This window comes from Schistocerca piceifrons, chromosome X (assembly GCF_021461385.2).
Source record: "Schistocerca piceifrons isolate TAMUIC-IGC-003096 chromosome X, iqSchPice1.1, whole genome shotgun sequence".
In the NCBI taxonomy this organism is placed as follows: domain Eukaryota; kingdom Metazoa; phylum Arthropoda; class Insecta; order Orthoptera; family Acrididae; genus Schistocerca; species Schistocerca piceifrons.
The window spans coordinates 94,104,106-94,131,763 of record NC_060149.1 but is presented as its reverse complement, the minus strand read 5'-3'; the positions used below and the strand labels follow the sequence as shown (position 1 = coordinate 94,131,763).

Genomic DNA, 27,658 nt, shown 5'->3' with positions numbered 1-27,658 from the left:
TTTTTCCTTGATTTCACATAGCTTTTCCTGAATGATTTGTGATACGTAACCGGTGAGCTTATTGTTTCATACCTGTGAGGATGTTCACTGACACTGTAAAATAAGCAGTACTTACAGTTTTAGATGCCATTTCCAAAATCTCTCTCTCTCTCAGAAGGAAAAGTCTTCACAAAGGTATTGAAATGACAGAATGAAAACTACACAAAAATTTTATGAAAAATTTAATACTGCTTTGAAAAGTAACAAAAAGGCAGTTATGCTTTTGATGATTAAGTGATTCGGATGAATTTTTGATAATTATGAATATGAAAAATGTGGTTTCAGCTATTTGACAGCTGTTATAAGGCAAAATTCCTTACAATCAGTGTTTTATAGTTGAGACAGACATTACCTAGATAGACTTTATGATATGCTTCAGCTCTCAGTTTTTCAGTCTTGTGAACATATACAGATCAGTTTTCTTCAAAGACCATAACTGAAAAGAAATGAAGTTCTTGTGGCCTGTGTCTGCCTGAGAAGTGCTGTTATTATCCTTAAACCTGCTCCCTTCTTACCAAGTGTCACATTCTGTTCCTATCTGGCACTATACGAGTGCACCTTTCAAGATGGCATGTTACGTAATTATTTAGACCTTCTTTCCTAACTCAAAAACATTCTTACATTTGTGGCTCTACATTTCTCTATAGAAAATTATTAATTTGGGAAAATCTGTACAATATCAAAAAGGTATTTTTTTTCTTAACTAGTCTTAAAACCATGGGCACTGCCCATGTTCTCAGTAAATTATAAATAAATGACAATGGAACTAACGCAGTACTTGCAAGTGATAAATAAATCAATCAAAAGTTTCATGTTCACCATATTTCATAATCAATGGGGAAATAACCATATTTCATAATCAATGGGGAAATAAGCAGCAAAAGAAATATAACTAATATAAGGTTTGATAACATCAGTGTCATACAAAAGGTGTGCATGATGAAGATGTGGATACTCAATCTGTCATGGTCAAAGATGCACTCACTGTTGCAAAGAGGAATAAGGAAATAATACTACTCTGTATTACAAAACATGAATCCTGGGACTAACAGACAAATATGGCACCTACATTCAAAACAAGTATCTCCAAAAACTAATTCCCAGGTAACACGGGGAAACTACCAGTTACTTTAAAACACCTGAAGTTGTTTTTTTGCAGTACACTGGAACAAACATAGGCCACATGCGGCATATCACTATGCAGTTAATTCATCAATAATATCAGTAAAGAAAGATACATGTCACTCATACTGATGATATATCATACCATCATCATATGTAGCGACTACCTGTTTATTCAGTACCATACCTGCTGGGAATTTTGTCTATGGCTACAACAAAAGCCAGAATTGAATAATGATATACAGTTAAGATAAAGCCAATAGAGAGCATTCAGCTCCTTGGTAAAACATGTCGACCTGAAACACTGACTGTTAGGAACTCTGGTAACAACGGCCAGATGTGTCTACACGATGTGATTAAATGTCCGTCAAATGAAGTGGGCACATACAGCTTCACAAATCACTGAATGTGGTAAAAGTCCAACTATATCATGGCTATTAGTCTGATGGCAGTTAACTATATGAAGACACTGAGGCATTGAAACACCACAATCAACAACTGCACGATCCATGATATGTTATCAGCTGAAAGTTTGGTGAGACACTAAAAACATAGTCACGGTGAAGTCTTCAAATGGCGTTGCACAGAACCAACCACTTGTGCTGCCATTTTCTAGTGGCTGGAGCCTGACTGTTCTGCAGCCCTAGCTATGTAGATGATGACCCTTCGTGTTTGATCTTCCACAGCATTAGTTCCATACAAGCTTTCGCATCTTCTGCACTGTCATGTCCAGATTCTAAGAGAAACAGCAAACAAATAAAATTAAATAGTTTCTTCATCTAGAAGCACTTAAGACTTATTTTGTTTTTATATATGTGCTTTATTTCAAGACAAAGACTTCAGAGACACCAGTCACAGTGTAACTGAATGGCACAATTAATTCACACTGTCATCTACTACGATGGAGTTTAAAGTAAAATTGTATATCAACTAAATTTTTAACACTTACCACTATTTTGAATATTCTTCGATAAGTATTCATTACAAAGAGTTTTCAAAGCTCTCTTGTATGGAGGGCCTTTCCTATGAGGAAACACAACACTCGTGTCCACTACTGTATCATGAATCAACTGCAACATGAAACCATATTTGTTAAAAGTGTTTCCAAATATATGTGAGCAGTAGTAGTATTTACATGCCATCCATTTTAAAGTAGAGAAATTTCTTTTAAGGTAGAGAAAAAAACTACCATTACCATAACAAATTGGAATATATCTGCTTAGACAGAAGCAAAATAACTATTTAATGAAATTACAAATTTATGTAAGCAACTACATTGTTGTTTTGTTAGCGACTGATGTTACAAGCATATTAATCAAGTGCCCCTACCCAACCAGAAGAGAGACATAGCACAAATCATACCTGAAGAGGCTCACACACTAAGGGAGAATGGGGGGGAGGGGGGAAACTGCAACAGCAAGGAGGAGTTTTGAAACAAACAAAAGTTGGCAGGCATGGTTGCTAGATGATGTCTATTAAAATGTTATGCCATTTGCACAAGATTGGCACTAGTAGTGCCACTATGGAGACACAAATCAGGTTTGCTGTAAATAAACACTGAAACGGTCGTGAGTGTTAGCTACCTCGAAGATTGGGCGTGGTGAGGTGATATCATTCAAGAATGTCATTATCAACACTTTACTGAGTTTGAACGAGGTCAAGTAATAGGGCTACGAGAACCTGAATGTTCCTTCTGCAATATTGCAGAAAGACTTAGCAGGAATGTAGCCACTGTACATGGATGTTGGCATGGTGGTCACAGAATGTACAGTTGCAAGAGGACTGGGCTTCAAATGGCTACATGACACTACCAAGAGAGAGAAGACCATCACGTTTGGCGTATAACTCTGGTGCATCATACACCATTTGCAGCAGCAATTTGACCAGCACTTGGCACCACAATGAAATGTTACAACTTGGTTATTTCAAAGACAGCTCCGAGCTAGACACCCTGTAGTGTGCATTCCACTGACCCGAAACCACCACACCATTTGTGACTTCAGTGGTGTCAAGCAAAAGCTCTTTGGAGCGCAGGGTGGAGGTCTGCCGTGTTTTCAGTTGAATGCTGGTTCTGCCTCCGTGCCAGTGATGGTTGTGTGTTGTTTTGAAGGAGGCCAGTTGAGAGCCTCCAACTGTACTGTGTGCTAAACACACTGGACCTACACATGTAGTTATGGCCTGGGGGGTGATTTTGTACCACAGCAGGAGCCCTCTCATGGTTATCCCACACACACTGACAGTAAATCTGTATATCAAGCTGGCGATTCGAGTAGTTGTGCTGCTATTCATGAACAGTATTCCAGGGGGTGTTTTCCAACAGTGTCGACGTGTTGATTTGGCCTGCTCCATCACCAAATCTGTCTCCAATCAAGCACATATGGGACATCATCGGATGGCAACTCCCACGTCATTCACAAACAGCATTAATCATCCCTACATTGATCGACCAAGTACAACAGACATGGAACTCCATCCCACAAACCGACATCTGGCACCTGTATAACACAATGCATGCACATATGCATGCTTGCTTTCCATTTCACATTTGCAATGGCTTATCTCACATTTAAATAAAGCTGTGATCTTGCAATATTAATCACTTAAATTTGTTACCTAGACAAATGTATTCCCAAAATTTCATTATTCTACATTAATTATTTTTTACTGTTTGATTTTTTCCCATCAGTCTGCAATTTCAAACCAGCAAAAGTAGTCTGATGGTAACAATAATACACATTAATCACAATACACTAAATGAAACTCGAAGTGTAAGATTCATTGAGGTACAGATTGATAACAAACTCAAATGAACTTAGGGCATAGATAAGTTAATGAATAAGCTCAGTTCAACATGTTTTGTGCTTGGCAGTATCTCCCAATATGTTTATTTGACCAATGTCTTACCTTGTTTTGTACCCTGTCACTGCCAGTTGTTTCATGGAATTATCTTCTGCACAATGCATCTAAAGTAAATATAATATTTATTCTGGAAGAACAAGCAGTTAGAATGCTGTGTAAAGTACAAGGGGAGCAGGGCATAAGTAACTACTATAAATACGTAATCACTTTAACAAATATTAATATATTTGTTTAAAACAACTGTTTTTTTTTCTTGCAGTGGTTGAAATTGAACTTTATGGATAGACTTCTTGCAGTGGTTGAAATTGATCTTTATGGATAGACATATGCCAGAGAATGAATGGGCTCAGGTGGACTGTCGATCTGAAGTGTGTCATTCTTCAATACTCGTTTGGGTTTGGCATTATTGACGGGAACTGTCTGCAGAAGATTGTGACCATCGGAGAACAGAGAAATCATGCTAGGCTGGTTCGCAGACATCCCCTTGTTGTTTCCAAACAAAATTTGGAGTAAGGGTGTGTTTCATGTGAGAGGATTTGTAAACCATCATAATTCCTATGACTGGATAAAGGTTTCTCCACATGCCACCAATGAGTAAATGCAATATCAGTCCCATGTAACAGCATGGTGTGGTATGACATCAAATCAACACATCAGTCTGTTCCTTCTTCAAAGAGCAGTTAACACGGACTAGCCATTTGGGAAACCAGGCTTGGCTTTATCCAAGATGGTGCCCTGCCACATTTTGTAATCAGTGTAAGCAAACGGCTGGATGATTATTTTCTGGGGCATTGATCAAGTTGCTGTGGGCCTCATCAACACAGGGTTCTATTCTGACACTTTACAACTTCTTGTGCCAAAGGGCAGAGGAGGAAGTTATCAGACCAGACCGTGTAGTATGCTGGATGATTTGGATGCTTGTATCACGCACGTTGCCAGCAGAGTACCAAAAAAGTTGCTGTTGAAGTTGGTTGAGAACATTCCCAAATGATTGAAGAAACTGGTCAAAAATGCTGGCAACTATGTGGTATTCACCTGTAAAAACAATCTGTACTGTTGTGCTGATCATGATAAAACTTGATTCAGTAAAATAAGAACAATTATTTTGATATATAGTTGCAGTTTCCTGTACGCACTCACTTTCTACCCACCCTGATAGGTAATACCACATTCTGAAGAAAATGATCTAGATCATGTTGAGCACTACAGCTCGTTGACATTAATATAATGAAAGCCACCACATACATACATACATACATTAATCCTGGTTCCATAGATCATGAATACAACATTTTGTAATGATGTGGAACATGTCACTTTAACATAGGTTTTCTTTACACAAAGTAATTATTATTATTATTATTATTATTATTATTATTATTCATTTACTACTTCATGTCTAAGAATTCATCTATTGAGTAGAAGGAGAGTTGTCATTCAGAAATTCTTTTAATTTGCTTTTAAATGTTGGTAGGCTATTTGCCAGACTTTTAATACTTTGGCAAATGACAAGACTTTTGTGGCAGCATAATTCACCCCTTTCTGTGCCAAAGTGAGGTTTAATCCAGAATAGCGAATATCATCCTTTCTTCTAGTGTTGTAGCTATGCACTTCGCTGTTATTTTTGAATTGGGATGGGTTATTAATGACAAATTTCATAAAGTGAATATATGTATTGTGAAGGTACTGTGAATATCCCAAGTTCCTTAAATAAATGTCTGCAAGGTGGTCTTAGGTGGGCTCCAGCTATTATTCTGATTACACGCTTTTGTGCAATGAATACTTCCTCTCTTAATGACGAATTGCCCCAAAATATGTCGTCATATGAAAGCAGCGAATAAAAATAGGCATAGTAGGCTAATTTACTGATATGTTTATCGCCAAAATTTGCAATAACCCCAATAGCATGAGTAGCTGAACCTAACCATTTCAGCAGATCATCGATGTGTTTCTTCCAATTCAATTTCTCATCAATGCACACACCCATAAATTTTGAGTCTTCTACCTTAGCAACAGACTTCCGTTCATAGTCTATATTTATCAATGGTGTTATGCCATTTACTGTACAGAATTGTATAAACTGTGCTTTCTCAAAATTTAGTGAGAGTCCATGTGCACAGAACCACTTAATAATTTTCTGAAAGACATTATTTGCAATTTCCTCTGCTGATTCTTGCTTCTTGGGTGTGATTACTATACTTGTATCATCAGCAAAAAGAACTAATTTTGCATCTTCATGAATATAGAGTGGCAAGTCGTTAATATATATTAAGAACAATAAGGGACCCAAGACTAAACCCTGTGGGACACCATTCTTGATACCTCCTCAGTTACAGGACTCTGCTGGTTTTTGTAGACTATCTGTACTTTTACTTTCAACTTTCTGCATTCTTCCAGTTAAGTATGAATTAAACCATTTGTGCACTGCCCCACTCATGCCACAATACTTAAGTTAAGCAGTTAGTTGACTCTGCACCACAAAAACTGTCTGCGAAGAAAGCTTAACATAGCAAAAAAAAAATGTTGACTGAGGTAATGTCTAAGGGGTTTACTATGTTTCAGAAAAAAATATGGACCTAAAAAAACCCACTGTATATAATATTTCAACATTTAAGGTTGGTTGCATAGACCTTAATGAAAATGAAAATATAAACTTAAGGCAAACATTTTCTTGATTCAGAATATGAGGAAAATGAAAAGAAAAAGAAGAATCTCACCATTACTGCCTGCACAGGAGACCAACACAGAAACAAACTGTGGATATGTCACTAATAATTTGATGCACATGAGTACAGCCTGAGTTTTGACAGGCATAATACAAAATATGAGCTAAAACATAATAAAACATAACCAGAAACTGACAAAGTAACTTACTGTGTTCTCTAAGGGAATGGAAGAATGAAAACAACAAACTGCAATAAAGCAGCAAATACTTCAACTACTGTCGTTATTGGTGGCCAAGATCAAGAGGAAACACATTTTTCACCTCCTTCACCATGCCCACTAGCATAGAGAAGGTAATACTCAGTATGGTTCTCCAAATCACTGCATGTGAATACTAGAATGATTATAAGCAAGGCCGATAGCACAACACTGCCCTTTTAATTCTCTAAGTGAAGTAGCAATATTTTGGCTCTAATTTCACTGACACTATGTCCTTTTCTTTCTATGTTCTCCAAACCTTCCTCCTTTCTATTCTCCGACTTTCAGTTATCTATCATTGTCAATGTGAGGCAAACTGCTTTGAAATTTCCTATGTATTGTTGTTCAAATTTTCATTATCTATGTTTTTCTTAGCACACTCTCAATATTTGAAACAACAAATGTATTAAATATTTAAGAGCTTAATTTATTTTTAGCTATGATGTTACCATTACTCTGGTACACGACAGAGAAAGTGATTTAATATGAAATACACAATACCTTCAGTGCCCTGAAGTCACTGTCCAGACTATGCCCAATTAAAATTGTCTGGGAGTTAATGAAACTCAATAATGCAGACTGTACATCATATATTGAAGTTGTAACATCCCGTAACTGCTCCTCTGTTATACCACTAAAGCTGAAATTAAAAACAAAAAAATGTATAAGAATCCTTTCTCCTCATGTAACAATGGCAATAATAAACAATTTGATTATTCTATCATTCTGTGGAGCTGCCACACAGGTTGCCAACTGAGAGATGTCAGCTCTCCTGCCTGTTGTGTTCTCTTCTTACTGTATTGCTATTGACACATTATCCACTATACATGTTACAGGAAGTGCTCACTGTTTTCACAGTTATCACTTGCATTGCACCTGCCATAGCATCATACCAGAACAACAATTACTACACATGTATCTACCATTGACATGACTTATGAGGCAACACTGCAGTTGTTCCAGATATCTGCTGTAACATGACTCATTCATGTTCTTCATAATCTTTTCCACTTTTTTTCCACAGATAATTTTATTTTGGAACCATAGCTGATTTTTTCCCCTTGAAATAACTCTCCCACAGCTACACAAGTACAATAGTGGAGGTATTGCTGCCAGTTGTCTACAGTATTGTTTGGTTGAAAAGATTTTACAGCAGGTGCTGAAACTTGAATGCTTCCACTTGATTTTCCCCCACTGACTGAAAACTAGGGCAAGTATGAAACAGTGGATAAAAGATGGAATGGATCCCTTTCTTACTTGCCAGTCAAAACATCACTTTTACTGCTCCCAAGTATAACAAAACATCCATTTTTTCTGATGATATAAGAAATTAAACACCTTTCTGACACTGGACACTGAAATGATTATAAATACCATAATAAATTACTCTATATGTAAAATGATTAGAAATATGAAGAAATTACTCTATATGCACCATGTGTACCCAAAGAAATGTTGCAAATAAAGCTTACTACTTTTTTTCTCAGTTACTAAGAGAATGGCTGACCGAACTTGCACACAGACTTTTCTCCGATCACAGAACTCCAACTTCTGGATAAACGGTGGTCCATCAATTTAAAGTAATACTTACAATCCACAGGATTTTCCACTGCAAATACTGTCTCTAGAAAAAATTATATTCTTAAAATTTACATAACATATGAGGTAATAATGAGTAGTTCGAGACGTCAGTCATAAAGCCATATGCCCATCATGAGCTTCTAATTGGAAAGCCAAAAAATAATTTAATTAATTTATCTCACATGTGTAACATCATGATGTGTGAAAAGGGTAAGACAACATAACAGACACAACACTAAAAAAACTGAAATGCAGAATCTACAACAGATATTTATGAAGGGGAAAAAAAACTACACTTAAGAACAAACAATCGTTTCACACATGTTACTTGAATACATCTCACAAAAAGTAAAAGTTAAATTAGTGACACACACATGACTCAAATAGATGAGGGGAGTGACATTGACAAAATAAACTGGTATCACACTCAAGAGTCCAAAATAATACCAATTTCTCAGTATATAAATCAGAACAATATCAACATTTTCCAGGGTTGGAATTACCTCATGCTACAAAAGTGTGAAATGTCTTATGGATTAAAAGGCTTTCCTGCTCAACAGTATTGTGTTTACCAAGACTGAATGTTAATAGAAATAGTGGTGTAAATCAGTTTACTTTAGATTTTGAGTACCACCTTGCATATACAATAGGAATCTACCCTCTTAAATGTGCAACAGTGGCATATGTCATATTGCTGGTGCTTACATGTAGATAGCAACAATAAACAGAGACATACAAGTTTCATTTAGAGACTGAGCAACACTGACACAAAGATCAGAAAGTGAATCCTCTGCCCAAATGTCTATATACTTGGACGAGAATACCAAAGTGATTGATAGCCAAACAGTTGCACACAGAAAAGAGTGATATTGGAAGTTCAGCATTAACATAATTTCACACTTCCTCTTAACATGCAGTGTTGAGCTCACTTAGAAGGATCAAACTAGTTTCATCACTTTTCTGTGCATTTTCATTGCTAGTTTCCACCAGTCCATTGCGTAAAATGAATACGCTGTACGGAGAAATAAAATATGCAATGAAACTGAATCAGAACAGTTACATATAGAGTCACGACTGCTATCTGCAGCTGATAGTTGTAACCAACACCTGAAATCCCAGAGTCATACGACAATGGTAAACACAACAGAAGTTGTAGCCAAGGGCATTCTCTAATTGCTTCTTGGTGTGTGTGTGTGTGTGTGTGTGTGTGTGTGTGTGTGTGTGCGCTGATGCAGGCTGTGGCTGAAAGCTATATGCGAGTGTAGTGTCTTTTAATCGTGAATGTCTGCAACTTGACATGTCTTCTTTCCAGTAAATAGCAGTCTACCTTCTTCTACATTGTTGATATTACTACCTGGAGTTTCCAATGTTTGGTACTAGTGTGATTTATAATAATGATAGTAACTATTCCAGTATCAAAAACTCTTCTGCAATATCTGATGCAACCTACAACAAAGGTGAATTGATGTATTTTACTCGTTAACACCAACTGTGGCCAATCCATCAAATTTCAAGAGTTCTTGTGCTTGTTCAGCTACCATGGATGCAGGAGTGCAAAGTAAGAGAGGTTATCAAGACAATTCAATTCTCCAACAATATGAACAGGTAGGATGGCTACAAGCTTGTTAATGTCCCTGCTGTCACAGATTCCAGTCCATGCATGTGTTTATCAGCCAGCATCTCCTGAAGACCCAGGTTCAACAGGTTAAACAAATGACCATAAAGAACTGCCATACAAAACTGACGTATTGCTGCAGGATAATGCTGCTAATTTACTGTTGCCTGACAAATACCTGCCGATGTAGTAAAGGAAACGGCCTTCTGTACGACCTTGTCTACAGTCATGTCCAATGATGTTCCAGAACAGGGACTTCGGTTGATGCATGACAATCATAATAGCATCATATATAGAGAAGACTGTCATCAGAATCCAGCAGTTTCATTACCCTGAAGAGGAACATTGGAAGGATGTATGTCGAATAAAACTGCTGCTCATCTTATAAATCCCTTGTTAACGGGACGACTGTTTCATAATTTTAATTTAGATCATCAGAAACAGACCATGAACAATATTACGCAAAGACCATATGACACACATAGAAAGCATCCAGAAAACCGAATACTTACATTATGCAGTCAGGCCACTTGTACAGTCCAATCCCAAGCCTCTTTTTAAAATTCGGAAAATTATGCAAAAAGCAATAGTTATGGATCGAAAAAAGGCGGGTGTGTGAAACTAGGACTTATGAATGAACAGGATGAGAGGAAAGACTATAAAACACCACCAGGAATGGGGAGGGACAAAGTATAGAATAAACAGTGCCTCGGCTGAAGCTGCACTGGCATGGAATGCTGCGACTGCCATACACAGACTGGACATCAAAACAAACTCCACAGGAAGTGGCGCATGCACAGAAGCATGAATAACCTCTGTTAACTTTAAGGAACTGGGTGTATGAAAATAAGCATACTAATAAAAGTAGCAACTGTCCAAGTGAATAACTTATAGACATAAAGATAAAAGCCTGGAACCTGTTGGTAGCCATTCACAAACATAACATTTAGAATTAAATAATCTTGAAAACTGTTACAATTTCCTTAAAACTTCCAAAAAAAATAATTTAAAAAGACGTTTAAAAAGGGCGAATAGCCATAGTAAAGGCACCAAGTAAGAGGAGGTGAGGGGGAGAGAACGAATGAACCAGGCTATTTATTTAAGTAATCAAAGCTGGCCAAATGGCTTTATGCCTTAACTCAGTTTGAGAATGTTGTGTTTAGTTTGAAGGTTTTCTTAATGTATGAAACAGCTTCAACTCTTCCAACATATTAAGAACATTATTCTTGCATTCTGTATGCAAAATTGTGAGACCAGATGTAATGCAAGAAACTGAGTGACCCATTTCAGATACATGTAAACTCAAGGCAGAAGTGGGACCCAAATCAGAAATATGTTCCCTGATCATAACTTCATAGGACCTTCCAGTTTGGCCTATGTACTTAGACTGGCAATCATCACAGGCAATGCTGCAAACACCTGACAACATGTAGAGCTCCCGTTTCATCCTCTCCCTGTGTTTAAACCACAGCCCATTATTCTTAGGAAAGAAATATGTTGGGAAGATATCTGAAACCCTCCATAGCATGGAATCCTATGATAAGAAACATTCCTAAGCCCCCTGTCCCACACAGGGAATAATGTTGATGAAATATCCTGTTGACCCTGAGTCAGAGCAATCATTTGACTCTTTTCCTTTCTATTTTTTAAAATGTTCTTGTTAATACTGCTAATACTAATGGGTACCAAATAGATTTTGTCCAGAATATTAACAAGAGCATATTAAAAAAGAAAAAGGAAACAAGCCACATGACTGCACTGACCCAGGGTCAACAGGATATTTTGTCTACATTATTCCTTCTGCAGGAGAATGGCCCTGGGAACATTTATCATAGGATGCTGTACTATGGAAGGGTTTCAGATAGAGTGGGTATACAGTTGGCTACAAAAGATATCGTTCCATCAGATTTCATTCCCAATAATAACAGGCTGTTGTTTAAACATAGGAAGAGTGTGAAACAGTAGTCCCACAAGTCGTCAGGTGTTTACATCATCACCGGTGAAGATTGCCAGTCTAAGTATATAGGCCAAAGTGGAAGATCTTTGCAATTAGGTTTAAAGAACATATTTCTGGTTCGGGTTCCAGTTCTGCCCTGCGTTTGCATTTATTTGAAATTGGTCACTCAATTTCTCGTATTACACCTGCTCTCTCAATTTTACATATGAAACGCAGTGATGGCGTTCTTAATGTCTTGGAAGGGTCGGAGATCTTTTGTGCATTAAGCCAACCTGCAAACCAAACAACGAATTCTAAAATGAATTAAAGCATAAAGCTGTTTTGGAAAACTTTGATTACTTATAGAGCCTTGTTCATAATCACCCTCTGTCCCTTTTCTTCTGTTCTTGGGTGCTTTACTAGGGCTATTCCCCCCTTTTTAAAGATTATTTAAGTGTAAATGTTATACATGTAAATGACCCTCATCAGGTTCTACGCTTTTATTCTTATGCTTATAAGTTATTCACTTGGCAATTGCTATTTTTATTGTATGTTTATTATTGTACGCCTGGTTCCCAACCACTTCCTTAAACTTATCAGAGCTTATTCATGCTTCCATGCATGCGGTGTTCCCTGTGGGGCCTATGCTTTGATATTCAATCAGCCAGTGTATGGCAGTTGCAGTGTTCCATGCTAGGACAGCTTCAGTTGAAGTACTGTTGCTCTATACTTTGTCCCCCCCATTTCTGGTGAATTTTATAGTCTTTTCTCTCATCCCATTTGTTCATAGGTTCCAGTGTCATGCCTGCCCCCCCCCCCCTCCACTCCCCTCCCCCCCCCCCTCTCCCTCTCTCTCTCTCTCTCTCTCTCTCTCTCTCTCTCTCTCTCTCTCTCTCTCTCTCTCAAATACATGACTACCACTTTTTGTGAAATTTTTCAAATTTGAAACAGAAGGTTAGGATCAGACTGTAAAAGTGGCCTGATCACATAATGTAAATATTTGGCCTCTATCTTCTTTTTATTCACATTTGCATCTGATGATGTAGTTTAAAATTACAGAAACCAGTCACATCTTTAACAAAGAATTTATAACAACTGCAGCTGTTTTTATTCAACATGCAGAAGTTTGGCTGTGGATGCCCATCCAGTAATTTGTTATGCTGTGTTACAAAATGGCATGACCAAATAAAAAAAAAAATTGAACTGACACTGGCCTTGCAAGCCTGAGCTGGTATCAAATGTAACAACACGATTTTCCTTCAGCAGCTATCCTGGCAGAATCCAGAACCTGTATGAGAGTGAAATCTGTTCAGTCATTCAGTAACCGTTCATTAGTAGGGCCATCTAGAATGGCTACAGCATGACCAAATGGATTTTACGTTCAGATTATAAAACATGCTTATACGTAAACTTAATTTCTTTGTTGTACATTGTAAGATCTTGATGTATTTTGAATGACAACTTCATTTCTTTGTTGGCTGTAAATTAACTGTTTCATAATATACAGGGTGTTACAAAAAGGTATGGTCAAACTTTCAGGAAACATTCCTCACACACAAAGAAAGAAAATATGTTACGTGGACATGTGTCCGGAAACACTTACTTTTCATGTTAGAGCTCATTTTACTACTTCTCTTCAAATCACATTAATCATGGAATGGAAACACACAGCAACAGAACGTACCAGCGTGACTTTCAAACACTTTGTTACATTACAGGAAATGTTCAAAATGCCCTCTGTTAGCGAGGATACATGCAGCCACCCTCCGTCGCATGGAATCCCTGATGCGCTGATGCAGCCCTGGAGAATGGCGTATTGTATCACAGCCATCCACAAAACGAGCACAAAGAGTCTCTACATTTGGTACCGGGGTTGGGTAGACAAGAGCTTTCAAATGCCCCCATAAATGAAAGTCAAGAGGGTTGAGGTCAGTAGAGCGTGGAGGCCATGGAATTGGTCCGCCTCTACCAATCCATCGGTCACTGAATCTGTTGTTGAGAAGCATACGAACACTTCGATTGAAATGTGCAGGAGCTCCATCGTGCATGAACCACATGTTGTGTCGTACTTGTAAAGGCACATGTTCTAGCAGCACAGGTAGAGTATCCCATATGAAATCATGATAACGTGCTCCATTGAGCGTAGGCGGAAGAACATGGGGACCAATCAAGACATCACCAACAATGCCTGCCCAAACATTCACAGAAAATTTGTGTTGATGACGTGATTGCACAATTGCGTGCGGATTCTCATCAGCCCACACATGTTGATTGTGAAAATTTACAATTTGATCATGTTGGAATGAAGCATCATCTGTAAAGAGAACATTTGCACTGAAATGAGGATTGACACATTGCTGGATGAACCATTCCCAGAAATGTACCCGTGGAGACCAATCAGCTGCTGATAGTGCCTGCACACGCTGTACATGGTACGGAAACAACTGGTTCTCCCATAGCACTCTCCATACAGTGACGTGGTCAATGTTACCTTGTACAGCAGCAACTTCTCTGATGCTGACATTAGGGTTATCGTCAACTGCACAAAGAATTGCCTCGTCCATTGCAGGTGTCCTTGTCGTTCTAGGTCTTCTCTTGTTGCAAGTCATAGGCTGGAATGTTCCGTCCTCCCTAAGACGCTGATCAATTGCTTCGAACGTCTTCCTGTTGGGACACCTTTGTTCTGGATATCTGTCTCGATACAAATGTACCGCGCCACGGCTATTGCCCCGCGCTAATCCATACATCAAATGGGCATCTGCCAACTCCGCATTTGTAAAAATTGCACTGACTGCAAAACCACGTTCGTGATGAACACTAACCTGTTGATGCTACGTACTGATGTGCTTGATGCTAGTACTGTAGAGCAATGAGTCGCATGTCAACACAAGCACTAAAGTCAACATTACCTTCCTTCAACTGGGTCAACTGGTGGTGAATCGAGGAAGTACAGTACATACTGATGAAACTAAAATGAGCTCTAACATGGAAATTAAGCGTTTCCGGACACATGTCCACATAACATCTTTTCTTTATTTGTGTGTGAGGAATGTTTCCTGAAAGTTTGGCCGTACCTTTTTGTAACACCCTGTAGATGTAATGTCTTTGAAGCAGAAACACTAGATAATGGGCTTGAAACCTGAAATGCAACACACATAAAATAAAATTTTGTGAAACATAGGCAACAAAGTGTGTTTTCTTGTGAAACTATTTACAAGGTTTCACCATGAATCCACAATCAAGCCACATAAAACTGGAGGTTATTCCTGTTACAGTTACTTCAACTGGCATCATCAATTGTGTGTGGTACATATTTAGGCATATAAATTACAATATATGCCACAAGACATCTTGTAACAAAATCATATTTATACACAAAAAGAAACATGAGTACCAAAATGTAAAACATTAAAGTAATGCTGGAAAAACATAGTACATTTTACTTTAGTTGTTATTTGTCAAACATTTTTGATGGAAAGACTATACAATAGGTTGACGACAGCGATTTGCATATATTAAAAATAAGTTTACATGTTTCACTTAAAAATTGATCAATATCGGAAAGATACGCTACAACATATGTCAAAACTCGTAAACTGTTTTTCAGTATACTAGCAAGTGCTAAAAAATGGAAAAAAAGACTAAGATTGATTTACCGTGTATTATAATCAATTATTGGATTTTTTGGTTTCACTAGAGTTTCATAAACAGTTTTGTACTTTCGATCAATGACAGTGACTCTGGTTAATTCCAGTCCCATTGTTGTGTAACACATCTCACAGTCCAGTGCATACACTCCATAGTCACCATCTGCAACCTCTGTTTCCCTTGGTAGAGTCCTCACAAATCCTCGGAGGTTACTTGGATTGAAATTTGATGACACATGGCAATCACTATGATTACATCCTGCTGCACCAATGCCTTCACTGCAACAGAGGTACCTCTCTTGCCACGAGCCATTAACTAGAAAAATAAAAGACAACTGGAACAATTATTGCAATTCTGGCCTTTTCTTTAATTTACTTGCAACTTAAGCCAAAAAAAGCATGAATCAGATACTGTTGTAAAGGACTGAAAATAGATTTACAGTTAAATTACACCACCTGAGGAAAAAAGGTTGCAGGAAACGAAATGGAACTTCATACGTTGAGAGTGTGTGTGTGTGTGTGTGTGTGTGTGTGTGTTATTGCAGTGATCACAAAATCGAGCCAAATCTATAAAAACCTTGGCAGTATGAGGCAAGTTATTGGGATAATTTCGCACCCCTTCTGGCCTGGCTGTACGCACTGAACCAGTTGGGAAGGGTGTATAAAGCCATTGTATCCTCTCCCAAGGAAATCTGTCCCACAACTGTTGTAACTGGTTCCTGGTATCCTGGATACAAGCATTAGCATGAATTTGAAGTTCGAGCTGGTTCTACATTTTCAACTGGGGACAGATCTGGGGATTGTGCTAGCCACAGAAGTACCTCAACATCATGCAGATAGTTTATAAAGGCACATGCCATGGGTGGACATGCACTGACCTGTTGAAAAGTGGCAGTACCATATTGCCACATGACACGTATCACATAAGGATGCCAGTGGCATACCGTTGTGCCATAAGAGATCACTACCAACCATTATTACCTGAAGTCATACCAACTGCCTCCCCTCATCAACATGCCAGGAATAACAAACACCACTGTGCCTCTTGAAAACATTGGAAGAATAGTACCTCTCACCAGGTCACAACCATAGTCACCGATGGTGAGAGTCAGAGGTAATGCAGAACTGCGATTGTTCACTGAACACTATGTGACGTCACATCAGCAGTCCAAGCTTCTCAGTCATGGTACCATCCCAAATGCAGTGGTTGTGCTGTGGTGTTAATGGCAGCCTACGCATGGGATCATAATTCCCTATTCCAGCTGCTGCTAGTCTCTGATCAACAATGCAGGATGACTCAGAATGTTGCATGGAGTCCATTGTCTATTATTGTTCTGGCATAGACATGAACGGGTTGTGATGTGGTCGGGGCACAATGCAGTGATCCTCCCTTGTGGCAGTCAGCCATGGTCAATGAGTATTCCTGCCCCAACATTCCCATGCCGTTCACCAGCAGGCCGCTGTCACATTTTTATGACCTGCAAATATGGATACTGCACGATTTGACCTGCAGGCCAAATGGAGACCTAAAATGAGTTCCCTTTCAAACCATGTCAGATGCTAATAACACAGCCTCACACAGCATATCCATGCCCTTCACAGTGATCACTGAACATCTGATGCTGTTGACACCCATTTTACATCCTGCCAGGCCTGGCAACAACACTAACCTCAAGCAGTACTAATGCACTCTAGTGGCTTGTCTACCTGTCACAGACAATTGCAAATCTGATCATTTACATACCCACTGATGGTGTGTACATGTACTAAGTTACGTTTCCATCTGACCATGTTTTCTGGGTGCTTCACTTTTTTCATCACATAGTGGGCAAGAAAAATTATGGACAGGCAAAATAGCAAAACAGTTGGACAAAAATTTCATGAAATGTATGAATATAAAAAACAATGTGCAGTGAAAGAAAATTGTGAGTCTATGTGCTGCATTCCTTGTTTGTCTGAATTTTACAGCACAGAGTAGTACAAAAATTTAACAAATTTGACAAACAGTATCCTATTGCCTGTACACCAATCACCACTTAGAGAAGATGAGAGGTAGGAGAACTGGTTCTTAATAACGTGGCATTAATAGGTCAACATGAGACTTCCAATGGTTGCATTAGAAGAGCCTTGAGTTTTATTTTAGTACTCAACTTCATTAAATACATCATGACTAGATACACTGGCCAGTCATTTCAGTAACATTGTTGTCTTATTCACATTTGAAAGTCAAGGTAATCATTTTACAATGGAAATGGCAGGATAGAAGTATTAGCCAATTTATTTCATTGTCACTTTTTAGTATATGCACTTATGCACTATGTGGTATTTTTGCGTGAATTATATTTTCTTTTTGTCTAAAATGAGATAGAGCACCTACAGGATTTTTGTGTCACCAACAGCTGGTTGCTGTCCCTCACTTTCATAACTTATCTTGCCTATGACACATGCCCCTGTACTTCAACAACAACGTCACAGTACATAAAGTAAGAACTATTTTGCTGTACTATGACCTATACAAGCCTCCATGACTGCTCTATCTTTGACACACTTTATCTGAGTTTCTGCATTCTCTGATACCTTGTAAATGACACCACATTCATTGCCTTTGAAGGTGTAAAAGGTAGTTTTATAAATAACGGACCTGTCTCACTTTAGGTTGTATAATTAATGGTGTATATGTTGCTCAGAGAATCAGCCAGAGGAATTTCAGTTCATGATCATATTTTGTCTGTTCCAGTGCTTAATTCTGAATCAAATAGAGCAAATATGTTCAGCAAAAGGATCTCTTAGATACAGAAAAGGAAAATTGTGGAGCAGCCAAGCCTGTTATCCTGCTTACCCCTTCCTGTCTATTGTTGAAAAATTACAGAGCTCATTAAAATAATAACAAAGATTAATTTTAAAAATACTGCTTTTTAGTTGCTAAATGTAATAGGAAACTGACAGTGAGGGGCGGAAGTGGACTCCAGGCATGATTAAAGACAGCCTCCTACTTTACACCAGGTGTCATTAAGTTACACTTTGCAAGGTTCACAGAAGGCCTCACAGCTTACTGACAATAAATAAATATCTATTTCAGTGATAAGTGAATAATTATATAACCTACCAGCAACTGTGGAACAGACAAGATCCTGTTTGCTTAAAACACTACAATGGCCAGAAAACTTTGTATGCTGCTACTCCTGTAGGCAGCTGTAACCATCTAAATCCTCTTCAAATATATGTATTTAAGTGGGTAGATCTCACTTATTGATATATTGCACACCAACAATCAAGATCATTTTGTAAAGAAAAGAGGCATGTTCTGCCTGGTTCTTGTGAAATGTGCCCTAAGACATTTAAAGGTGTCTAGTGTGTTAGCTGCTTGCTTCAGATATTTCAAGTGTAGTAACCAAAACATTTTATAAACAAATAATGGGTCCATTTACAGTACTGAATTTTTAAAACTCAGAAGAGTGTCCTTTGTAAATTAATCATATCAACTAAAACATAGCAGTGTGTTTGATCTTCTTCGATGTATGAATTCGGTAAAGGTGAATAAGGAATAAAAAATGAAAAATTATACAAAAACAGGAACAGTAAACACAGGTTTATACTGTGAACATTATAATGTTAATAACTACAGTAATATAGCTTCACTTCAGAGTATTAACTGTCATTGTTCTCTTGCTAATAATGGGAAGATAAAATACAACCAACACAGTATCTGAAATATCAATGAGAAAGAATAAGCCATATAAAAATGAGAAAATATACACAATATCAGTATTCAGGGAGCAGTTTGAGGCTATTGCACCTCTAACAAGCCAAGTACTCCAAGTCAAATGGCCTAATCAAGTAAAAATAATTTTAAAATACTGAGATGTGTGCATCATGTAGCCCATTAATGGCACTTACTTCAAAAACTCTGCATTTGGCTGAAATTGATATTTGATGATAATGAATTTGAAGACAGCAGAAGCAAATGTCACTGAAGAAACAATATCTTGTACAAGACAATTATGAACAGCAGATTCACAACAGTTGCAAATGAGGTATTATTTGGCCCAAAGTTAATATTTATTTGAAACAATGTACACTCCTGGAAATTGAAATAAGAACACCGTGAATTCATTGTCCCAGGAAGGGGAAACTTTATTGACACATTCCTGGGGTCAGATACATCACATGATCACACTGACAGAACCACAGGCACATAGGCACAGGCAACAGAGCATGCACAATGTCGGCACTAGTACAGTGTATATCCACCTTTCGCAGCAATGCAGGCTGCTATTCTCCCATGGAGACGATCGTAGAGATGCTGGATGTAGTCCTGTGGAACGGCTTGCCATGCCATTTCCACCTGGCGCCTCAGTTGGACCAGCATTCGTGCTGGACGTGCAGACTGCGTGAGACAACGCTTCATCCAGTCCCAAACATGCTCAATGGGGGACAGATCCGGAGATCTTGCTGGCCAGGGTAGTTGACTTACACCTTCTAGAGCACGTTGGTGGCATGGGATACATGCGGACGTGCATTGTCCTGTTGGAACAGCAAGTTCCCTTGCCGGTCTAGGAATGGTAGAACGATGGGTTCGATGACGGTTTGGATGTACCGTGCACTATTCAGTGTCCCCTCGACGATCACCAGTGGTGTACGGCCAGTGTAGGAGATCGCTCCCCACACCATGATGCCGGGTGTTGGCCCTGTGTGCCTCGGTCGTATGCAGTCCTGATTGTGGCGCTCACCTGCACGGTGCCAAACACGCATACGACCATCATTGGCACCAAGGCAGAAGCGACTCTCATCGCTGAAGATGATACGTCTCCATTCGTCCCTCCATTCACGCCTGTCGCGACACCACTGGAGGCGGGCTGCACGATGTTGGGGCGTGAGCGGAAGACGGCCTAACGGTGTGCGGGACCGTAGCCCAGCTTCATGGAGACGGTTGTGAATGGTCCTCGCCGATACCCCAGGAGCAACAGTGTCCCTAATTTGCTGGGAAGTGGCGGTGCGGTCCCCTACGGCACTGCGTAGGATCCTATGGTCTTGGCGTGCATCCGTGCGTCGCTGCGGTCCGGTCCCAGGTCAACGGGCACGTGCACCTTCCGCCGACCACTGGCGACAACATCGATGTACTGTGGAGACCTCACGCCCCACGTGTTGAGCAATTCGGCGGTACGTCCACCCGGCCTCCCGCATGCCCACTATACGCCCTCGCTCAAAGTCCGTCAACTGCACATACGGTTCACGTCCACGCTGTCGCGGCATGCTACCAGTGTTAAAGACTGCGATGGAGCTCCGTATGCCACGGCAAACTGGCTGACACTGACGGCGGCGGTGCACAAATGCTGCGCAGCTAGCGCCATTCGACGGCCAACACCGCGGTTCCTGGTGTGTCCGCTGTGCCGTGCGTGTGATCATTGCTTGTACAGCCCTCTCGCAGTTTCCGGAGCAAGTATGGTGGGTCTGACACACCGGTGTCAATGTGTTCTTTTTTCCATTTCCAGGAGTGTATGTTCACACATGCAGTACTTACAGAGACATATCTCCCAAAATTGAAGTTGTGACAACATTGTAAGTTCTTCTCTTATTTGTCATCAAAGTGTAAATGTGAAGTTTTAATGAAGTGATTAAAACACAGTGGAATGGAACACTACGCACACTTGACAAGGGAAACATGTAGACACATTAAATCTTTTTCGGTGAATCTGCAGTAGTCCAGTGCCAAAAGCAACAGTCATCACATTAGCAAATGCTGCAACAGTAATACCAACTTTTAACCAGATCTATGACACACATTTGTTAACAAATCTCTGTATCTTCATGAAGAAAGTTGGTTGTAGATAACAGAGTGAATGCGGATGACGAAATATGACTCACGTAATGTGACCTGTGGTTTGTCAGTTTGCAAGTATAATAATCAACAAGATGTATGGCACAGAGATTTTGTACTGACTGCACAAAGATAAAGCTTGTTCACTAATATACCATGTGTGGAAACAGCCATATTTATCGCGTAACAGTGTGTGGACCTATAAACAGACTGCACCACACCAGCTGTTTATTCATTTCTTATTTTCAATATTCTGGCTGCAGTCTAGGTAGAAAGTAAATGTAACAACACAGTTTGTAGCAACTGAAGATGACAACTGGGTTGGCTGTCAAAACATTGTACAGAAAAATGCAATCAACAATTCCTCTAGCCACCCAAAAGCACATCATTACTGTAGCTGCAATTATTCTCATAAAGGTTATTCAGTGTTCAGCCACCAGTACTCTGCAGCAGTATTATTTTTAGGAGTGAAGGTGTGCACTGACTTTGACTGACTTACAGTTCCTTCAGTTGCTGGATATGACAGTTCAGTGCTGTTGGAACTCTTAACATTCACATACTGTTTTGTCTCTGTCATCAGACACACAGTCAGAATTCCTCTCAATTGTGTTCACATGTGTTTCACCTATGTGCCCAGAAACTTTTTTCAATTATGATATCATATAACTTGCATGCAAACAGCATATCCTCCAATCCAATTAATATCAAAAATAAATTGTCTGTCCCTATCTTAGGGGAAGAATTTCATATGGCACACTCAGTGGACATGTCAGAATAGCTACGGGGTGATGCTTACTTTCCATTATCCAATATGTAAATTTCATGGGCCTTTTCACACAGCAACTTAATGTGGTTAACAGGATTAATTGGCTTCCACATACTCATGTTGTTCTATTCACTATCAAACACAGCAACAGCCTCACTTGTATGATGTGTACACCTACAATGCAGCAAGGCTAATACACTAACCTACAGATGGGTACTGCACAATGTGTAGTTTATAACTGTATGGCATCGACAGCTATTCATACTGGTACAATGTCAGGTCTTAACCACACTGCCAGTTGGTTTTAGCCATTCAAGTTAGGGTACTTCTCATGTGGGTTGTACTGTATGCAGCCATGAGCATAATTTAATAAAACTGGTTTTGGTTATCCACAGCTTTATCGGGAATACTTTCAGCGGGTTTATTACTTCTATTTGAGTCTCAGAGCAGTTTACCATTTATATTACGCATTGTGGTAATGTTTCAGGCACAAATTACTTTGGTAGGTGGATGCAAATGGGCATTTTGCTTGTCTGCCTTAGTGAAAGGCTATGTTTTTTTAGTAGCTTGCTTCTGTGTTTTTAACAGATTTGGTAGGGCAAATCCTTCTCTAAAAGGCAGGAGGGCTCATTTTTATCTACATTTTCCTATTCTTTCATTCGAATTTTAGTAATAGGCTGGAAAGAGTGTGCATGCTATGTGTGGTCACAGGAGGAGCTCATTGCAGTTCACAAATGGCTGAGGATGCTGTTGGCCAAGGTCTGCTACCTGCAGACTCATGCCTTAGACTGTAGCAGCATCAGAGAAACTGGCGTGTCACATAAGACACATCAAGGGGCACTTCTTTCACCCATGAGCTCTGCTACCAATGCACATTCCAGTGTATCTGTTGTGGGAAAACATGCTCACTGCAGAGTAAGTGCCAGGTTGTAAAATATTCACTTCACTCTAGGCAGAGGGCAAATGTGGGCACCGCCCATCTGGCCCTCCCCATTTGACCTGAGAGTGAACAAACTGCCACTCCTGCAGCAGGATCCATGCAGTCACATGAGGGAGGGGTTTGCTAGGTATCAGGAGCTCCATTTTAGGCTTGTTATAGAGCTCCTAAGGGAAGTACTGTCCAGGGTTGGAAAGAAGTCCAACATGCACTCAGTATGTCTGCCAGATGGCCTCATTCTAGATTTGGAGGCAGTCCTACCTGCCACTATCGGGAGAGCAAGTACAGTCACGTCTTCAAGTCGAGGCTTACGTAGGTGCCAGTGACGCATGTTGTTTCAGTTCTGAGGTCCAGAACTTTCAATTTACAGTATTGCACCTGGAATTGATCAGAGTCCTTTTGTTTGAGCCAAGTCGAGGGTCTCAACCAGAGGCTACATTGATTCTGTGATGAACTTGGTTGCAGATTTCTGGACCTGCGTTATGGGGTGGAGAATTGTAGGATGGCTCTTGATACATCATGGGTGCACTAAAAATACAAAGCAGCTACTAAGATGGCAGAGTGCTTGCGGAGTGCACATGGGAGTTTTTTAGCCTATGTAATAGTTCTAGGTTCTCTGATTAGTGGTTGTGAATCAATACACAGAGAGCAAAATCAGATCACATGCAAAGTACAGACGCTTCAAATGTCATAATGTTAACAATATAGTGCTGAAGCATTTCTAAGAAAGTCCCCAAATTTACTGCCCTTCAGGAAAGTTGGCACATTGAAATTATACTCAGAACTCAAGAGCTGCACGAAACACGAAGAAGAAAGCCCTGAAATATTTAATGAGGCATGGAACGTATACTGAAAAGGCAGGTTAGGTGCCATAGGGAGCGTGAGTCTTCAATGAAGTTGACAAAAATATTGTTGATCAAGGTTGAAATTGAATCTGACTGCTAAGTTATGTGGGTGTGACAACTCCAGTCTAGGTGAACTTAAGTTAATTTTCTGACGTTTCTACTGGCCACCCGATTCCTCCATAACAGTCATATAGTCATTCAAAGAAATTCTACAGTCAGTAGTGCAGAAGTATCCCAATCGTGCAATATTAATTGACGGTGGCTTTAACATAGCAAGTATAGACTGGGACATCTATGGATTCATTGCAGGTTGTTTTGTGAAGTAGTTCTGAACACATTTTTCGAAACTCAAACAGACTTGACCTTACTGACAGTGTCAGTACAGAGAAAGGGATCTGTGATCATCATCATGTAATCACAGCAATGATGGTCATTTAAATGAATGAAGTTATCCAGAAGTGTACGAAAGTTTTTGTGGTGGAAGAGAGGATTAGCAGTTGTTAGCATCCTACTTGCACAATGAATAGAAAATTGGGAATTTGTGGTAAGGTCTTATGGGACCAAACTGCAGAGGTCACTGGTCCCTAAGCTTACACACTATTTAATCTAACTTAAACTAACTTATGCCTGAGGACAAAAAACACACACACACACACACACACACACACACACACACACACACACACACACACACACACACACGCCCAAGGGAGGACTCTAACCACTGACGGGGGCAATGAATAGACATCAATAACTTTCAATATTGTGGATGAAGATGACTTATGGGCAACATTTTAACTGTTCCTAAATCATGCTCTGGAGAAGTATTTGCGGAGTAAGTAGATTGAGGATGTATGTACCAACCATTGTTTAAAAACAAAATTATGTACCGGGTGATCAAAAAATCAGTATAAATTTGAAAACTGAATAAATCATGGAATAATGTAGATAGAGAGGTACAAATTGACACACATGCTTAGAATGACATGGGGTTTTACTAGAACCAAAAAAATACAAAAGTTCAAAAAATGTCCGACAGATGGTGTTTCATCTGATCAGAATAGCAATAATTAGCATAACAAAGTAAGACAAAGCAAAGATGATGTTCTTTACAGGAAATGCTCAATATGTCCACCATCATTCCTCAACAATAGCTGTAGTCGAGAAATAATGTTGTGAACAGCACTGTAAAGCATGTCCGGAGTTATGGTGAGGCATTGGTGTCGGATGTTGTCTTTCAGCATCCCTAGAGATGTAGGTCAATCGCGATACACTTGCGACTTCAGATAACCCAAAAGCCAATAATCACACGGACTGAGGTCTGGGGACCTGGGAGGCCAAGCATGACGAAAGTGGTGGCTGAGCACACGATCATCACCAAACGACGCACGCAAGAGATCTTTCATGCATCTAGCAATATGGGGTGGAGCGCCATCCTGCATAAACATCGTACGTTCCAGCAGGTGTTTATCAGCCAGGCTGGGGATGATGCGATTCTGTAACATATCGGCGTACCTCTCACCCGTCACGGTAGCAGTTACAAAACCAGAATCACGCATTTCCTCAAAGAAAAAAGGTCCGATAACGGTAGATGTGGTAAATCCAATCCATACCGTGACTTTCTCGTCGTGCAATGGAGTTTCCATGACAGTTCTAGGATTTTCGGTAGGCCAAACTCTGCAGCTGTGGGCATTGACAGACCCTCGGAGCGTGAAATGAGCTTCGTCGGTCTACAACATGTTACTCAACCAATCGTCATCTTGCCATCTTTATGAAATGCCCACACCGCAAATGCCCTCTGCTTCACTAAATCGCCAGGTAACAGTTCATGATGCCGATGGATTTTGTACGGATAGCAACCAAACAGTAGTGTATGGAATGCCGGTGCGACGTGCGACTGCACGAGCGCTGACTTCCCCGTGCATAGACGAACCCGGTACAGTCTCCATTTCTTCCTGAACTGCCTCAGCAGTGTTACACCTTGTGCTTGGTTGGCCACTAGGGGGTCTAATTGTCTAAACAACCCGTGGCTTCAAACTTCGAAATCATTCTCGCCACAGCTGAGGTGCATTTGTCGATGGACCTTTACCCGTTTGAATCCCCTTCCTATGGCGATAGGATCGTAATGCTGATCTAGCACATTCCCCATTCTGATAATACAGCTTCACTAAAAGCACCTTTTCAGGTAACATCAACATGATGCGACTGCTGGCACATCTGTTTCTCTCTCATTACAGCTCCTTTTATACACGATTGTCATGCGCAGTCACTGACGTTTTGCTGTCCAGCGCCATCTGTCGGACATTTAATGAACTGTCCCCCCCCCCCCCCCCCCCACCCGTCCAATAAAACCCCATGTCATTCCAAGCATTCGTGTCAATTTTTACATCTCTATCTACATTATTCCGTGGTTTATTCAGTTTTCAAATTTATACTGACTTTTTGATCACCCGGTATATACTGAGGAAAGACTGTTGCACTCTCAGTTCAAAAAAGAACAGGCAAAAGTTATTAGAAATTCCTGCATCTCTAAATATATCGATGTACAAAGCATGCAAAAACCTTCACCATCATACATTACTGAAAGATCTTGCTGATCACTCAAGCAAATTCTCGTCTTATTTAAAATAATCAAGTGGGCTGAAAGCTTCTAGTCTGTCACTTGCCAACCTGTCTCAGGTGAATAGAAGACAACAAAAGGAAAGCTGAAGTTACAAATTTTGTGTTTCAGAAAATCATTCACGCAAGAGGATAGTACAGACATACAATAATTTGACCATCACACAGACTCCCCTATGGAGAACATAGAAATAGGCGACCCTGATGTTGATGAAAGAGTTGAAACCAAATGAAAGAGTTGGAACCAAATGAAAGAGTTGGAACCAAATGAAAGAGTTGGAACCAAATGAAAGAGTTGGAACCAAATGAAAGAGTTGGAACCAAATGAAAGAGTTGGAACCAAATAAAAGAGTTGGAACCAAATGGAAGAGTTGAAACCAAATAAATCGCCAGGTCCAGAGTACTCTTCAACATTTGTCCCTTACTTAGCTGGCATTTACAGCAAATCCCTCACTCAGCAAGAAGTCGCATGCAAATGGCAAAATGTGCAGGCGACTCCTGTTTATAAGAACAGTAAAAAATGGACCCACAAAATTACAGGTATCTGCAAAAGTCTTGAGCGTATGCTAAGTTTGAATATAATAAATTTCCAAAAGACAGAAAGGCTGCTGTCCACAAATTAATGCTGAGTTAGAAAGCACCACTCATGAGAAATTCAGATTGCTCTTTTTTTTGCATGATAACTTGTGAACCACAGATGGAGGGCAACAGGCAGATTCCATATTCCAAGATTTCTTAAAAGCATTTTACACAGTGCCTCACAACAAATTGTTGACAGAGGGATGATTATACAGAATAGGTTCACAGATACACGAGTGGCTCGCAGACTTCATAAGTAATAGAACCCAGTACGTTGTCCTGAATAGTGTAAGTTCACAAGAGAAAAGGGTATCACCAGGAGTGCTCAGGGGAAGTGTGATAGGACTGCTCTTGTTCTCTATATGCGTAAATG

The 27,658-nt window shown here is 39.7% G+C and overlaps 1 protein-coding gene across 1 annotated transcript in view; it reads right to left on the bottom strand.

The window, feature by feature from the left end:
• Positions 1–206: 206 nt before the first annotated feature.
• LOC124721796 (RNA exonuclease 1 homolog) overlaps positions 207–27,658 on the bottom strand; it is a 225,800-nt gene continuing 198,348 nt past the window's right edge. Inside the window, exons 11-14 of the mRNA XM_047246918.1 lie at positions 15,731–16,037; positions 7,444–7,582; positions 2,111–2,231; positions 207–1,897 (exon numbers count right to left, since the gene is read on the bottom strand). Coding sequence (XP_047102874.1) covers positions 1,809–1,897; positions 2,111–2,231; positions 7,444–7,582; positions 15,731–16,037 — 656 coding nt within the window. The 3' untranslated portion in view covers positions 207–1,808. The remainder of the gene's footprint in view (positions 1,898–2,110; positions 2,232–7,443; positions 7,583–15,730; positions 16,038–27,658) is intronic.